Here is a 15,202-nt window from a genome sequence, read left to right as displayed (position 1 = left end):
GGAATGATGTGGTCGGGACCAAACCTTATTAGGAAAAGGAGTCATGTCTTTCCAGCCCAACCAGATCTAATAACCCACACCTCATGTCTTAATGTAGTAGAGGTATTAATATCAGTGTACCCCAGCCAGAAACAACCCCTAGCCACTTGTAGAGATCAGAAAGGATATGAGAGGTGTATGCAATATGGTCAAACTCCGTCCAAGCATATTAGAGTGAAAGGTTGAGCTACTTCCATATTGCATGATGTCAAATCCTTTCACATCTACATGAGGTGCCTAGGCAGTAGTGGTTATGGGCCTAGGGGCTGTATCTAGACCAGGGCGGTATTCATAGTGTCTCAGAATACGAGTACTGATCTAGGATCAGTTTATCCTTTTAGATCCTAATGAATAAAACAGGGGGACATGATCCTAGATCAGCACTCTTTATGAATAGTCTTTTTCCCAAAGCACTCTCCATGGTCCTGAAAGCACACACTGTCCACATTATGTACAGAGATATAGCTACTGTTTGAAGATCATCATCTCATTTGATTGTTTGCAGCTGCCATCATCTACATAATAACCCTTGGTAGAACAGCTTGTTGAAAAACAGATAAAAATGCTAGCCATAATCATTCAATCAGCCCCTCTGTTTGTCTGCAATTCTCATTCAACCCTAGTAGCATTGTGTGTGTGTGTGTGTGTGTGTGTGTGTGTGTGTGTGTGTGTGTGTGTGTGTGTGTGTGTGTGTGTGTGTGAATTTGTGCGTGTGTGGCAGGGAGGCCAGTCTGAGTCACCAATTAGCACTGCCCAGAAAGCTAGAGAGGCTATACATTCCTGGTCATTGATCAGCTCCTAGTTGCAGTTTGGGACTCCCTTTTCTACCGCAGCTCTCTCCCCCAGGCCTCAAACTTAGGATGGATTCCCAGGGCAGTGTGAGGGGGAAGGGGGCTGTTTTGGCCCGTGTTGAGCATTGTCATAGTATTGGCTTACCCAATGTTTGTTTATCTGTGTGTGTGTGTGTGCGTGCAGTTGTACCTGTGGTAGAGCTTGGACCACCGTATCCAGCAGAGCTCTCATTCCTTTAGCCATCTTCAGCAGCTTCAGAACTGGGATGGAGAGAATAGATAGATAGAGAGAGAGAGAGAGAGAGAGAGAGAGAGAGAGAGAGAGAGAGAGAGAGAGAGAGAGAGAGAGAGAGAGAGAGAGAGAGAGAGAGAGAGGGGCAGAAAGACAGAAATAGAGAAAAAGGTTATGATGAGGGCTGGGGAGAGGTGAAGATTATAAATGCCGGGCATTTAGGGAATTCCCTCCGGTTCAATTCTGGACTAAACGGGAAACATCCAGCCTCCGAAAGGTCACAGCTAAATTTATACCCAGCACACACGCTCTCACAGACACTGTCATACACACACACACTCTCACAGACACTGTCATACACACACACGCTCTCACAGACACTGTCATACACACACACTCTCACAGACACTGTCATACACACACACACTCTCACAGGCACTGTCATACACACACACACTCTCACAGACACTGTCATACACACACACGCTCTCACAGACACTGTCATGCACACACACACTCTCACAGACACTGTCATACACACACACGCTCTCACAGACACTGTCATACACACACACACTCTCACAGACACTGTCATACACACACACGCTCTCACAGACACTGTCATACACACACACACTCTCACAGACACTGTCATACACACACACCCTCTCACAGACACTGTCATACACACACACACTCTCACAGACACTGTCATACACACACACACTCTCACAGACACTGTCATACACACACACGCTCTCACAGACACTGTCATACACACACACACTCTCACAGACACTGTCATACACACACACCCTCTCACAGACACTGTCATACACACACACACACTCTCACAGACACTGTCATACACACACACTCTCACAGACACTGTCATACACACACACACACACACACACACACACACACACACACACTCTCACAGATACTGTCATACACACACACACACACTCTCACAGACACTGTCATACACACACACACACACTGTCATACACACACACACTCTCACAGACACTGTCATACACACACACACTCTCACAGACACTGTCATACACACACACACTCTCACAGACACTGTCATACACACACACGCACTCACAAACAATGTCATACACACACACACACACTCACAGACACTGTCATACACACATACACTCTCGCTCGCTCATGGCCCTCCCACTGGCCCAACCATTAGTCATGAGCTGTAGCATTGGTAGGATTAATGATGAAGCAGTGATCTGCTGTATACTGGGTCTGTACACTGGGTCTGAACACTGGGTCTGTACACTGGGTCTGTACACTGGGTCTATACACTGGGTCTGTACACTGGGTCTATACACTGGGTCTGAACACTGGGTCTGTACACTGGGTCTGTACACTGGGTCTGTACACTGGGTCTGAACATTGGGTCTGAACACTGGGTCTGTACACCGGGTCTGAACACTGGGTCTGAACACTGGGTCTGAACACCGGGTCTGAACACTGGGTCTGTACACTGGGTCATGCTATCCATAGATTTCAGAGGGGCGTGAGTAGAAAAGGTGTTGTACTGTGTGTGTGTGTGTGTGTGTGTGTGCCAGGGTCCGACTAAACACTCAAATGCACTTCTTCTTCTCTCTCTCCCTCCTTCTCGCTCCTCCTACTTCCCTCCCTCCCTCCCTCGTTACCTCGTGCGATCCTCAACACCCTCATGATGCGTATGATGGTAGGGTTGATGGGGAGAGAAGCGCTGTAGTCGATCTCCTCCAGAGTGATGCCCATCACTGACAGCAACACGATGGCCAGATCCAACTGATTCCACCTACACACAGAGTCAGAGAGCAAAGGGTCGTCACACTGGAGGCCATGTTCCATCAGGGTCATTCATGTACTGTACAGGTACAGACGTGTGTGTGTGTGTGTGTGTGTGTGTGTGTGTGTGTGTGTGTGTGTGTGTGTGTGTGTGTGTGTGTGTGTGTGTGTGTGTGTGTGTGTGTGTGTGTGTGTGTGTGTGTGTGTGTGTGGGGTGTGTGTGAGGTGTGTGTGGTGTGTGTTAGTGTGTGTGGTGTGTGTGTGTGTGTGTGTGTGTGTGTGTGTGTGTGTGTGTGTGTGTGTGTGTGTGTGTGTGTGTGTGTGTGTGTGTGTGTGGTGTGTGTGGTGTGTGTGTGCCCAGTAACCCAGAATGTTTCCACCTGCCTGCATCTCCACTATGTCCCAGTTTAAGACATGCTGAGAAAACTCAGACTGAGTACGCAGAGAGACTGTCCTGCCAGATGCCACAGAAAAGAGACGAGGTGCTTCCCAATCACACTAACATACATTTCTCTCTCTACCCCCTGTACTCTCTCTTCCTTTTTCTCTCTCTCTCTCTCCATCCTTTACCTCTTTCTCATTTATTTTATCTCCTCTCTCTCTTCCGACCCCTCCTCCCCCTCTTTTCTCTTCTACCCCCCTCCCCTCCCACCCCCTCTCCCTCTTTCTCTACTTCCATCATAGAAAATGGGTCAGTACCATTAAAGCACCAGGTAAATGTTTGTGTTTTGTTCACATCAACATCTTCAACGTGTATGTGTTGTCAACAGCAGCAGCAGTTCAGCACCAACCATTCAGTACTGAGTCAATGAAATTAATTGATATCCAACATCAGCCACAATCTATCTGCTTCATCAGTAACCCATTATGTTGAATGGGAAAACAATTAGAGAAAGAGAATGAGTAGGAATGGCTCTAGTGATGCTCCATGTATCTGTGAGTGGGTTGATCTGGGTCCTGTTAACAGTAATGTGGGTGTAATTGAATTAATAACAGTAATAATAGAATGGGAGAAATCACTGCTCCACCATATTGCTCACAGTGAGGGTGAGATATTAGACTGTATGGAGGCAGAGAGATTCTTCTGTGATTTCTGTTTCCTGATTGAGACCATGGGTCAGGAATGGGTCAGGAATGGGTCAGGAATGGGTCAGAGATGGTCATGAATGGGTCTGGAATGGGTCAGAGATGGTCATGAATGGGTCTGGAATGGATCAGGAATGGGTCAGAGATGGTTATGAATGGGTCTGGAATGGGACAGAGATGGTCATGAATGGGTCTGGAATGGGTCAGGAATGGGTCAGAGATGGTTATGAATGGGTCTGGAATGGGACAGAGATGGTCATGAATGGGTCAGGAATGAGTCAGAGATGGTCATGAATGGGTCAGGAATGGGTCAGAGATGGTCATGAATGGGTCTGGAATGGGTCAGAGATGGTCATGAATGGGTCTGGAATGGGTCAGAGATGGTCCTGAATGGGTCTGGAATGGGTCAGAGATGGGTCAGAGATGGGTCAGAGATGGGTCAGAGATTGGTCTGGAATGGGTCAGAGATGATTCAGAGATGGGTCAGGAATGGGTCAGAGATGGGTCAGGAATGGGTCAGGGATGGGTCAGAGATGGGTCAGGAATGGGTCAGGAATGGGTCAGAGATGATTCAGAGATGATTCAGAGATGATTCAGAGATGGGTCAGAGATGGGTCAGAGATGGGTCAGGAATGGGTCAGAGATGGGTCAGGAATGGGTCACAGATGATTCAGAGATGGGTCAGGAATGGGTCAGAGATATGTCAGAGATGGGTCAGAGATGGGTCAGAGATGGGTCAGGAATGGGTCAGAGATGATTCAGAGATGGGTCAGGAATGGGTCAGAGATGGGTCAGAGATGGGTCAGGAATGTGTCAGAGATGGGTCAGAGATGAGGATAGAGGAGTGTACTAACTATAGTTATTCTGCATCTGATGAAATGGACAATGATACATCTACACACAATGTAAGTATAGCAGATTAGCATCATGAATATTGTTCTGGAGGCAGCTCTGCAGAGTGGTCACTAGCTGGCACAGCCTTTAAACCCAACCTTGACCCTAACCTACCTAACCTTTAAACCTAACGTTAACCTAGCATTTAAACCTAACCTTAACTCTAACCTTTAAACCTAACCTTAAACCTAACCTTTAAACCTAACCTTAACCCTAACCTGTCAACCTAACTTTAACCCTAACCTGTCAACCTAACTTTAACCCTAACTTTAACTACCTACAGTACAGCAAACACTATGAATCATAGAGTGAGATGACACAAACAGTGTCCCCAGTGCAGCGTATTTAATTCAGTCACCTTTACTAGTACCATTTAGTACAGAGAGAGCATCCTGGTTATATTACGGCTGTGGCATTACTACTATGAATCACACAGAGTGAGAAAACACACACAGTGTCCCCAGTGTAGCAGTGCGGATGGTGTTTATTCAGTAGCTCAACAGTATCTGTATGACTATCCAGAGAGTATCCCAGCTATAGTTCAGCTATAGTAAAGCTATGACAATACCAGGAAGTACAATTGAAGTATCCCAGCTATAGTTCAGCTATAGTAAAGCTATGACACTACCAGGAAGTACCATTGAAGTATCCCAGCTATAGTTCAGCTATAGTAAAGCTATGACAATACCAGGAAGTACAATTTAAGTATCCCAGCTATATTTCAGCTATATTAAAGCTATGACAATACCAGGAAGTACAATTGAAGTATCCCAGCTATAGTTCAGCTATAGTTCAGCTATGACACTACCAGGAAGTACAATTGAAGTATCCCAGCTATAGTTCAGCTATAGTAAAGCTATGACACTACCAGGAAGTACCATTGAAGTATCCCAGCTATAGTTCAGCTATAGTAAAGCTATGACACTACCAGGAAGTACCATTGAAGTATCCCAGCTATAGTTCAGCTATAGTAAAGCTATGACACTACCAGGAAGTACCATTGAAGTATCCCAGCTATAGTTCAGCTATAGTAAAGCTATGACACTACCAGGAAGTACCATTGAAGTCAGAATAACTATTTTCTAATGGAGTTGTGGTTAAGAAGGGCAGCTATGAATCATATACTCTGTATGAATCATACACACTGAGATGACTGACATGCGCAAACACACACACACAGTGCAGCAGTGAATACAGTGTTTATTCAGTAAGTCAGTGTGGCCCTGTAACTACCTGTCTTTAAAGAAGCGTCGGAAGCCAAAGGCGGTGAGCTTCAGGAGGGTCTCCAGTACAAAGGTGGATGTGAAGAAATAGTTACAGTACTTCAATACTAGATCCAGAGACTGAGAGACAGAGAGAGAAGGAGGTGGAAGGGGGGGGGGAGAGAGAGAGAGGAGGAGGGAGGGAGGGAGGGGAAAGAGAGAAGGAGGTGAGAGGAAGGGGGAGAGAGAGAAAGAGTTGGGGGGGAGAGAGAGAAAGAGGTGGGTGGGAGAAGGAGGTAGGAGGGAGGGGGAGAGAGAGAAGGAGGTGGGAGGGAGAAGGAGAGAGAGAAGGAGATGGTGGGTGGGAGGGAGGGAGGAGAGAGAGAGGAGGTGAGAGGGAGGGGGAGAGAGAGGAGGTGGGAGAGAGGGAGGAAGGGGGAGGGAGAGAGAGAAGGAGGTGGGAGGAAGGGGGAGAGAGAAGGAGATGGTGGGAGGGAGGAGAGAGAGAGAGAGAAGGAGGTGAGAGAGAGGGAGAGAGAGAGGAGGTGGGAGGGAGGGAGGGGGGAGGGGGAGAGAAGGAGGTGGGAGGGGGAGAGAGAGGAGGTGGGAGGGAAGGAGGGGGATGGAGAGAGAGAAGGGGGTGGGAGGAAGGGGGAGGGAGAAGGAGATGGTAGGAGGGAGAAGAGAGAGAGAAGGAGGTGAGAGAGAGGGAAAGAGAGAGGAGGTGGGAGGGAGGGAGGGGGAGGGGGGAGAAGGAGGTGGGAGGGGGAGAGAGAGGAGGTGGAAGGGAGGGGGAGAGAGAAGGAGATGGTGGGAGGGAGGAGAGAGAGAGAGAGAGAAGGTGAGAGGGAGGGGGAGAGAGAGGAGGTGGGAGGGAGGGGAGAGAGAGAAGGAGGTGGGAGGGAAGGGGAGAGAGAGACAGAGAGAAGGAGTCACATATGGTACTGTGTACATGAAAACTCATGACACTCTGTCTTTCTGTACCCCCCCACCCCCACCCACACATGTACACCGCTCCCTCCAGTCTTACTCGTGGCTGGCTGTAGTGTTCCAGTGACATGGTGATGACGTTGATACAGATGATGAAGGTGATGAAGAGGTCTAGGTAGTAGGTGGTACACAGAGTGTGGATCCACAGGCGGAGGGGGCTGTAGCTGGCATAGTAGGGGATCTTCTGGGCATCTGGCAAGGGGAGACAAACACAGGTAATAGTGCTTTATACATAGTATTACTGTACACTATTCAAAAGCATTCCTGTGATGTCCTCCTGTCAAGAGTAATACTCATAAACAATTCACACAATCATTGATGATCTATCTCTGTCTGTTCTTCTCTCCCCCATCCCTCTCTCTCTCTCTCTCTCTCCCTCTCACCCTCCCTTTCTCTCTCACACCCTTTCTCCCTCTCTCCCTTTCACCCTCTCTCACCCTCCCTCCCTTTCTCCCTCTCACCCTCTCTCTGTCCCTCTCACCCTCTCTCTCTCCCTCTCATCCTCCCTCCCCCCTCCCTTTCTCCCTTTCACACTCTCTCACCCTCCCTCCATCCCTTTCTCCCTCTCACCCTCTCACCCTCTCTCACCCTCCCTTTCTCCCTTTCACCCTCTCTCACCCTCCCTCCATCCCTTTCACCCTCTCTCACCCTCCCTTTCTCCCTTTCCCCCTCTCTCACCCTCCCTCCATCCCTTTCACCCTCTCTCACCCCCCCCTCCATCCCTTTCTCCCTTTCACCCTCTCACCCTCCCTCCATCCCTTTCTCCCTTTCACCCTCTCTCACCCTCCCTCCATCCCTTTCCCCCTTTCACCCTCTCACCCTCCCTTCATCCCTTTCTCCCTTTCACCCTCTCTCACCCTCCCTCCATCCCTTTCTCCCTTTCACCCTCTCTCACCCTCCCTCCATCCCTTTCTCCCTCTCACCCTCTCTCACCCTCCCTCCATCCCTCCATCCCTTTCTCCCTCTCACCTTCTCTCACCCTCCCTCCATCCCTTTCTCCCTTTCACCCTCTCACCCTCTCTCCCTCCCACTCCCTCTCTCCCTTTCTCCCTCTCATCCTCCCTCTATCCCTCTCTCGCCCTCTCTCTCTCCAGGCACCTTGTACTATCTCTTCTTCCCGTCTCTCCCTTACCCCTCCTCTTCTTCTCCATGCGTCTCCGTCGTTTATCCTCTCTCCTTTTAGCCTCTTCCACTTCCTGGTTCTGACGGCACTTGTGGAAGTTCTCCACTACCACGCCCACAAACATGTTCAGAACGAAGAAACTGACGATGAGGAGGAAGGAGATGAAGTAGAGGAGCATCCATGGACTGTTGTTGATCACTGGCTAAAGGCAGAGAGGGAGGGAGGGAAGGGAGAGGGGGGATGGAGAGGGAGGGGAGAGGGGGAGGGGAGCGAGAGGGAGGGAGGGGAGAGGGGGGATGGAGAGGGAGGGAGGCAGGGAGGGGAGAGGGGGGGAGAGAGGGAGGGAGGGAGGGGGGATGGAGAGGGAGGGAGAGATGGGGAGGGAGGGGCGAGGGAGGGGGAGAAGGAGGGAGAGAGAGAGGAGTGGTGCATGTGAGTGTTTAGTCGAAGGAGGAGCGGGAGAGAAGGAGTTGAGTATGCTCTGATAGATCAGTCAGCCAACACAACTGAAAAAATAATACATCTATAGAAATATAATGGATAGACTTGATGACCACTATTAGACTAGTTACCTGTTGGTCCACCCCTACAGCATCCAGGCCATGGTACATGATGTTGACCCAACCGTCCTTTGAAGCCAGCACAAACAGGGACATCAGAGCCTGTGGTACAGAACGCACACACACATATACACACAGAACACACACACACACATGCAGAAATGCAGACATACACAGACAGACAGAACACACATGAAAGACATGGAATATAAACATACATCAGTCCATCAGTTCAGTATTTCATACTGGTCCATTCACCATGTCCATCAGTTCAGTATTTCATACTGGTCCATTCACCATGTCCATCAGTTCAGTATTTCATACTGGTCCATTCACCATGTCCATCAGTTCAGTATTTCATACTGGTCCATTCACCATGTCCATCAGTTCAGTATTTCATACTGGTCCATTCACCATGTCCATCAGTTCAGTATTTCATACTGGTCCATTCACCATGTCCATCAGTTCAGTATTTCATACTGGTCCATTCACCATGTCCATCAGTTCAGTATTTCATACTGGTCCATTCACCATGTCCATCAGTTCAGTATTTCATACTGGTCCATTCACCATGTCCATCAGTTCAGTATTTCATACTGGTCCATTCACCATGTCCATCAGTTCAGTATTTCATACTGGTCCATTCACCATGTCCACCAGTTCAGTATTTCATACTGGTCCATTCACCATGTCCACCAGTTCAGTATTTCATACTGGTCCATTCACCATGTCCATCAGTTCAGTATTTCATACTGGTCCATTCACCATGTCCATCAGTTCAGTATTTCATACTGGTCCATTCACCATGTCCATCAGTTCAGTATTTCATACTGGTCCATTCACCATGTCCATCAGTTCAGTATTTCATACTGGTCCATTCACCATGTCCATCAGTTCAGTATTTCATACTGGTGCATTCACCATGTCCATCAGTTCAGTATTTCATACTGGTCCATTCACCATGTCCATCAGTTCAGTATTTCATACTGGTCCATTCACCATGCCCATCAGTTCAGTATTTCATACTGGTCCATTCACCATGTCCATCAGTTCAGTATTTCATACTGGTCCATTCACCATGTCCATCAGTTCAGTATTTCATACTGGTCCATTCACCATGCCCATCAGTTCAGTATTTCATACTGGTCCATTCACCATGTCCATCAGTTTGACACCTCGTCTGAAATTGATAATGGGAGAAATCCTTACCTGTCCCAGGTTGTCAAAGTTGTACTTGTGATGAACCCATTTGTAGTTGGCCTGCAGACAGTCAGACTTGTTGGTGATGTTCTTGACGTCGGGGCCAAAGCAGTAGAAGAACTTCCCTTTGAACAGCTGCCAGGGAACAATGGGAACAATGGACAGAGCCACTTCAGATGTATTGTTGTTACTATATAAGTGGTTTCTTTCATATGTCATTATCAAAGGATAGACACACTTGATGGAATAATATGGAGGTCATTACATAGATGGTCAAGAATGATTTAGGGAATTGAGAGAGAGATAGAGGAAGACTGGTGGCAAAGACTGATAAAGACAGAGAAGGGACAGAGACTGAGGGACAGACAACTGTGGGAGGAAGGTGAGGAAACAGAGACACAGAAAGACAGGGTATATGTTGGAGGAGAAAGACAGGGTATATGTTGAAGGAGAAAGACAGGGTATATGTTGGAGGAGAAAGACAGGGTATATGTTGGAGGAGAAAGACAGGGTATATGTTGGAGGAGAAAGACAGGGTATATGTTGGAGGAGAAAGACAGGGTATATGTTGAAGGAGACAGAGGGTATATGTTGGAGGAGAAAGACAGGGTATATGTTGGAGGAGAAAGACAGGGAATGTGAAATATTGATAAAATGAAGGAACAAGGAAAACAGAGCAAGAAAGATGGAGAGACAAGTACTCCAAAGATAACAGCCCCTACCTGAACCCCCAGGATACCAAATATGATGAAGAAAGCACAGCAGATAAGGACAATGTTTCCTATAGGTTTCAGAGACGTTATTAGAGTCTCCACTACCAGCTTCAGACCTGGGGCTCGACTGATCACCCTGTAGAAAGAGAAACAGAGAGAGAGCAGGAGAGGGATCGAGCGAGAGAGATGAAGGGAGAGAGAGAAGGAGGGATGGAGGGAGAGAGACACAGAGAGAGATGGCGAGAGAGAGATTGAGATAGGGAAAGAAAGGGAGGGAGAGAGATGGAGGGTTAGAGAGAGGGAGTGATGGAGAGAGAGGGAGAGGTAGAGAGAGAGGGAGAGAGGGAGAGAGATGGAGGATTAGACAGAGGGAGTGAGGGAGAGGGAGAGAGGGAGAGGGAGAGAGATGAGGATTAGACAGAGGGAGTGAGAGAGAGGGAGAGAGGGAGAGAGAGAGAGGGAGAGAGATGGAGGATTAGACAGAGGGAGAGCACAAGAGAGAGAGAAAGAGAGGTAGAAAGGGATGGAGAGTTGGTAAGAGGAGTGCATCCCAAAATACAGTATTTACAGCTGACTCAGAGAGGGTAAATCTAAATGTCAAAGGTGACATTTTCTGGTCTTTCAGGTATAAGGGAAAGTGAACTCCAGAAAGAGTAGGCACTGCATGAGGAACAGCTAATGTGGATCCTAACCAACTAAACTGACCGAAAATCACCAAAGAAACAATACTGCACAACTAGTCTGTTTTCACCACTATGGGACAAGGACATTATGTGAACCTCCCCGTAGTGTGACCTACCTACCTGAGGGGGTGCAGTGTGTCTGTAGTATGTCCTCCCTACATGAGGGCAGTGTGTCTGTAGTATGCCCTACCTACCTGAGGGGGTGCAGTGTGTCTGTAGTATGTCCTCCCTATCTGAGGGGGTGCAGTGTGTCTGTAGTATGTCCTCCCTACATGAGGGCAGTGTATCTGTAGTATGTCCTCCCTACATGAGGGCAGTGTATCTGTAGTATGTCCTCCCTACATGAGGGCAGTGTATCTGTAGTGTGTCCTCCCTACATGAGGAGGTGCAGTGTGTCTGTATTATGTCCTCCCTACATGAGGAGGTGCAGTGTATCTGTAGTATGTCCTCCCTACATGAGGGGGTGCAGTGTATCTGTAATATGTCCTCCCTACATGAGGGCAGTGTGTCTGTGGTATGTCCTCCCTACATGAGGAGGTGCAGTGTATCTGTATTATGTCCTCCCTACATGAGGAGGTGCAGTGTATCTGTATTATGTCCTCCCTACATGAGGGGGTGCAGTGTGTCTGTATTATGTCCTCCCTACATGAGGAGGTGCAGTGTATCTGTAGTATGTCCTCCCTACATGAGGGGGTGCAGTGTATCTGTATTATGTCCTCCCTACATGAGGGCAGTGTGTCTGTGGTATGTCCTCCCTACATGAGGAGGTGCAGTGTATCTGTATTATGTCCTCCCTACATGAGGAGGTGCAGTGTATCTGTATTATGTCCTCCCTACATGAGGGGGTGCAGTGTGTCTGTAGTTAGTCCTCCCTACATGAGGGGGTGCAGTGTATCTGTATTATGTCCTCCCTACATGAGGGGGTGCAGTGTATCTGTAGTATGTCCTCCCTACATGAGGAGGTGCAGTGTATCTGTAGTTAGTCCTCCCTACATGAGGGGGTGCAGTGTGTCTGTAGTATGTCCTCCCTACCTGGGGGGGTGCAGTGTGTCTGTAGTATGTCCTCCCTACATGAGGAGGTGCAGTGTATCTGTAGTTAGTCCTCCCTACATGAGGGGGTGAAGTGTATCTGTATTATGTCCTCCCTACATGAGGAGGTGCAGTGTATCTGTGGTATGTCCGACCTACATGAGGGCAGTGTACCTGTAGTATGTCCTCCCTACATGAGGAGGTGCAGTGTGTCTGTAGTATGTCCTCCCTACATGAGGGCAGTGTATCTGTAGTATGTCCTACCTACATGAGGAGGTGCAGTGTGTCTGTAGTATGTCCTACCTACATGAGGGCAGTGTATCTGTAGTATGTCCTACCTACATGAGGGCAGTGTACCTGTAGTATGTCCTCCCCACATGAGGAGGTGCAGTGTGTCTGTAGTATGTCCTACCTACATGAGGGCAGTGTGTCTGTAGTATGTCCTCCCTACATGAGGAGGTGCAGTGTGTCTGTAGTATATCCTACCTACATGAGGGCAGTGTATCTGTAGTATGTCCTCCCTACATGAGGGCAGTGTACCTGTAGTATGTCCTCCCTACATGAGGAGGTGCAGTGTACCTGTAGTATGTCCTCCCTACATGAGGGCAGTGTACCTGTAGTGTGTCCTCCCTACATGAGGGGGTGCAGTGTGTCTGTAGTATGTCCTCCCTACATGAGGAGGTGCAGTGTATCTGTAGTATGTCCTACCTACATGAGGGCAGTGTACCTGTAGTATGTCCTCCCTACATGAGGAGGTGCAGTGTGTCTGTAGTATGTCCTCCCTACATGAGGGCAGTGTATCTGTAGTATGTCCTCCCTACATGAGGAGGTGCAGTGTGTCTGTAGTATGTCCTACCTACATGAGGGCAGTGTATCTGTAGTATGTCCTCCCTACATGAGGAGGTGCAGTGTGTCTGTAGTATGTCCTCCCTACATGAGGGCAGTGTATCTGTAGTATGTCCTCCCTACATGAGGGCAGTGTATCTGTAGTATGTCCTCCCTACATGAGGAGGTGCAGTGTGTCTGTAGTATGTCCTCCCTACATGAGGGCAGTGTATCTGTAGTATGTCCTCCCTACATGAGGGCAGTGTATCTGTAGTATGTCCTACCTACATGAGGGCAGTGTATCTGTAGTATGTCCTACCTACATGAGGGCAGTGTGTCTGTAGTATGTCCTCCCTACATGAGGGCAGTGTATCTGTAGTATGTCCTCCCTACATGAGGGCAGTGTATATGTAGTATGTCCTCCCTACATGAGGGCAGTGTACCTGTAGTATGTCCTCCCTACATGAGGAGGTGCAGTGTACCTGTAGTATGTCCTCCCTACATGAGGGGGTGCAGTGTGTCTGTAGTATGTCCTCCCTACATGAGGGGGTGCAGTGTGTCTGTAGTATGTCCTCCCTACATGAGGGCAGTGTGTCTGTAGTATGTCCTACCTACATGAGGGCAGTGTGTCTGTAGTATGTCCTCCCTACATGAGGGCAGTGTATCTGTAGTATGTCCTCCCTACATGGGGGGGTACAGTGTGTATGTAGTATGTCCTCCCTACATGAGGAGGTGCAGTGTGTCTGTAGTATGTCCTCCCTACATGAGGGGGTGCAGTGTGTCTGTAATATGTCCTCCCTACATGAGGGGGTGCAGTGTGTCTGTAGTATGTCCTCCCTACATGAGGGGGTGCAGTGTGTCTGTAGTATGTCCTTCCTACATGAGGGGGTGCAGTGTGTCTGTAGTATGTCCTCCCTACATGAGGGGGTGCAGTGTGTCTGTAGTATGTCCTTCCTACATGAGGAGGTGCAGTGTGTCTGTAGTATGTCCTCCCTACATGAGGGGGTGCAGTGTGTCTGTAGTATGTCCTCCCTACATGAGGGCAGTGTATCTGTAGCATGTCCTCCCTACCTGAAGGGGTACAGTGTGTATGTAGTATGTCCTCCCTATATGAGGGGGTGCAGTGTGTCTGTACTATGTCCTCTCTACATGAGGGGGTGCAGTGTGTCTGTAGTATGTCCTCCCTACATGGGGGAGGTGCAGTGTGTCTGTAGTATGTCCTCCCTACATGAGGGCAGTGTGTCTGTAGTATGTCCTACCTACCTGAGGGGGTACAGTGTGTATGTAGTGTGTCCTCCCTACCTGAGGGGGTACAGTGTGTCTGTGGTATGTCCTACCTACCTGAAGGGGTGCAGTGTGTATGTAGTATGTCCTACCTACCTGAGGGGGCGCAGTGTGTATGTAGTATGTCCTACCTACTTGAGGGGGTGCAGTGTGTCTGTAGTATGTCCTCCCTACATGAGGGCAGTGTGTCTGTAGTATGTCCTCCCTACATGAGGGGGTACAGTGTGTATGTAGTGTGTCCTCCCTACCTGAGGGGGTACAGTGTGTCTGTGGTATGTCCTACCTACCTGAAGGGGTGCAGTGTGTATGTAGTATGTCCTACCTACCTGAAGGGGTGCAGTGTGTCTGTAGTATGTCCTCCCTACATGAGGGCAGTGTGTCTGTAGTATGTCCTACCTACATGAGGGGGTGCAGTGTGTCTGTAGTATGTCCTCCCTACATGAGGGCAGTGTGTCTGTAGTATGTCCTACCTACATGAGGGCAGTGTGTCTGTAGTATGTCCTCCCTACATGAGGGCAGTGTATCTGTAGTATGTCCTCCCTACATGGGGGGGTACAGTGTGTATGTAGTATGTCCTCCCTACATGAGGAGGTGCAGTGTGTCTGTAGTATGTCCTCCCTACATGAGGGGGTGCAGTGTGTCTGTAATATGTCCTCCCTACATGAGGGGGTGCAGTGTGTCTGTAGTATGTCCTCCCTACATGAGGGGGTGCAGTGTGTCTGTAGTATGTCCTTCCTACATG

General features: G+C 48.7%; 1 protein-coding gene across 1 annotated transcript in view; it reads right to left on the bottom strand.

The window, feature by feature from the left end:
- LOC110539012 (voltage-dependent T-type calcium channel subunit alpha-1I) overlaps positions 1-15,202 on the bottom strand; it is a 137,691-nt gene that overhangs the window by 39,446 nt on the left and 83,043 nt on the right. The window contains exons 20-27 of the mRNA XM_090197059.1: positions 10,649-10,775; positions 9,936-10,061; positions 8,739-8,828; positions 8,176-8,368; positions 7,084-7,235; positions 6,085-6,194; positions 2,748-2,881; positions 1,021-1,091 (exon numbers count right to left, since the gene is read on the bottom strand). Of these exons, the coding sequence (XP_090053185.1) occupies positions 1,021-1,091; positions 2,748-2,881; positions 6,085-6,194; positions 7,084-7,235; positions 8,176-8,368; positions 8,739-8,828; positions 9,936-10,061; positions 10,649-10,775 (1,003 nt within the window). The remainder of the gene's footprint in view (positions 1-1,020; positions 1,092-2,747; positions 2,882-6,084; positions 6,195-7,083; positions 7,236-8,175; positions 8,369-8,738; positions 8,829-9,935; positions 10,062-10,648; positions 10,776-15,202) is intronic.

This window comes from Oncorhynchus mykiss, chromosome 13 (assembly GCF_057628025.1).
Source record: "Oncorhynchus mykiss isolate SJ-2025 chromosome 13, ASM5762802v1, whole genome shotgun sequence".
NCBI classification, from domain to species: domain Eukaryota; kingdom Metazoa; phylum Chordata; class Actinopteri; order Salmoniformes; family Salmonidae; genus Oncorhynchus; species Oncorhynchus mykiss.
The sequence above is the reverse complement of the archived record's forward strand: the minus strand, read 5'-3'. Positions and strand labels throughout refer to the sequence as shown.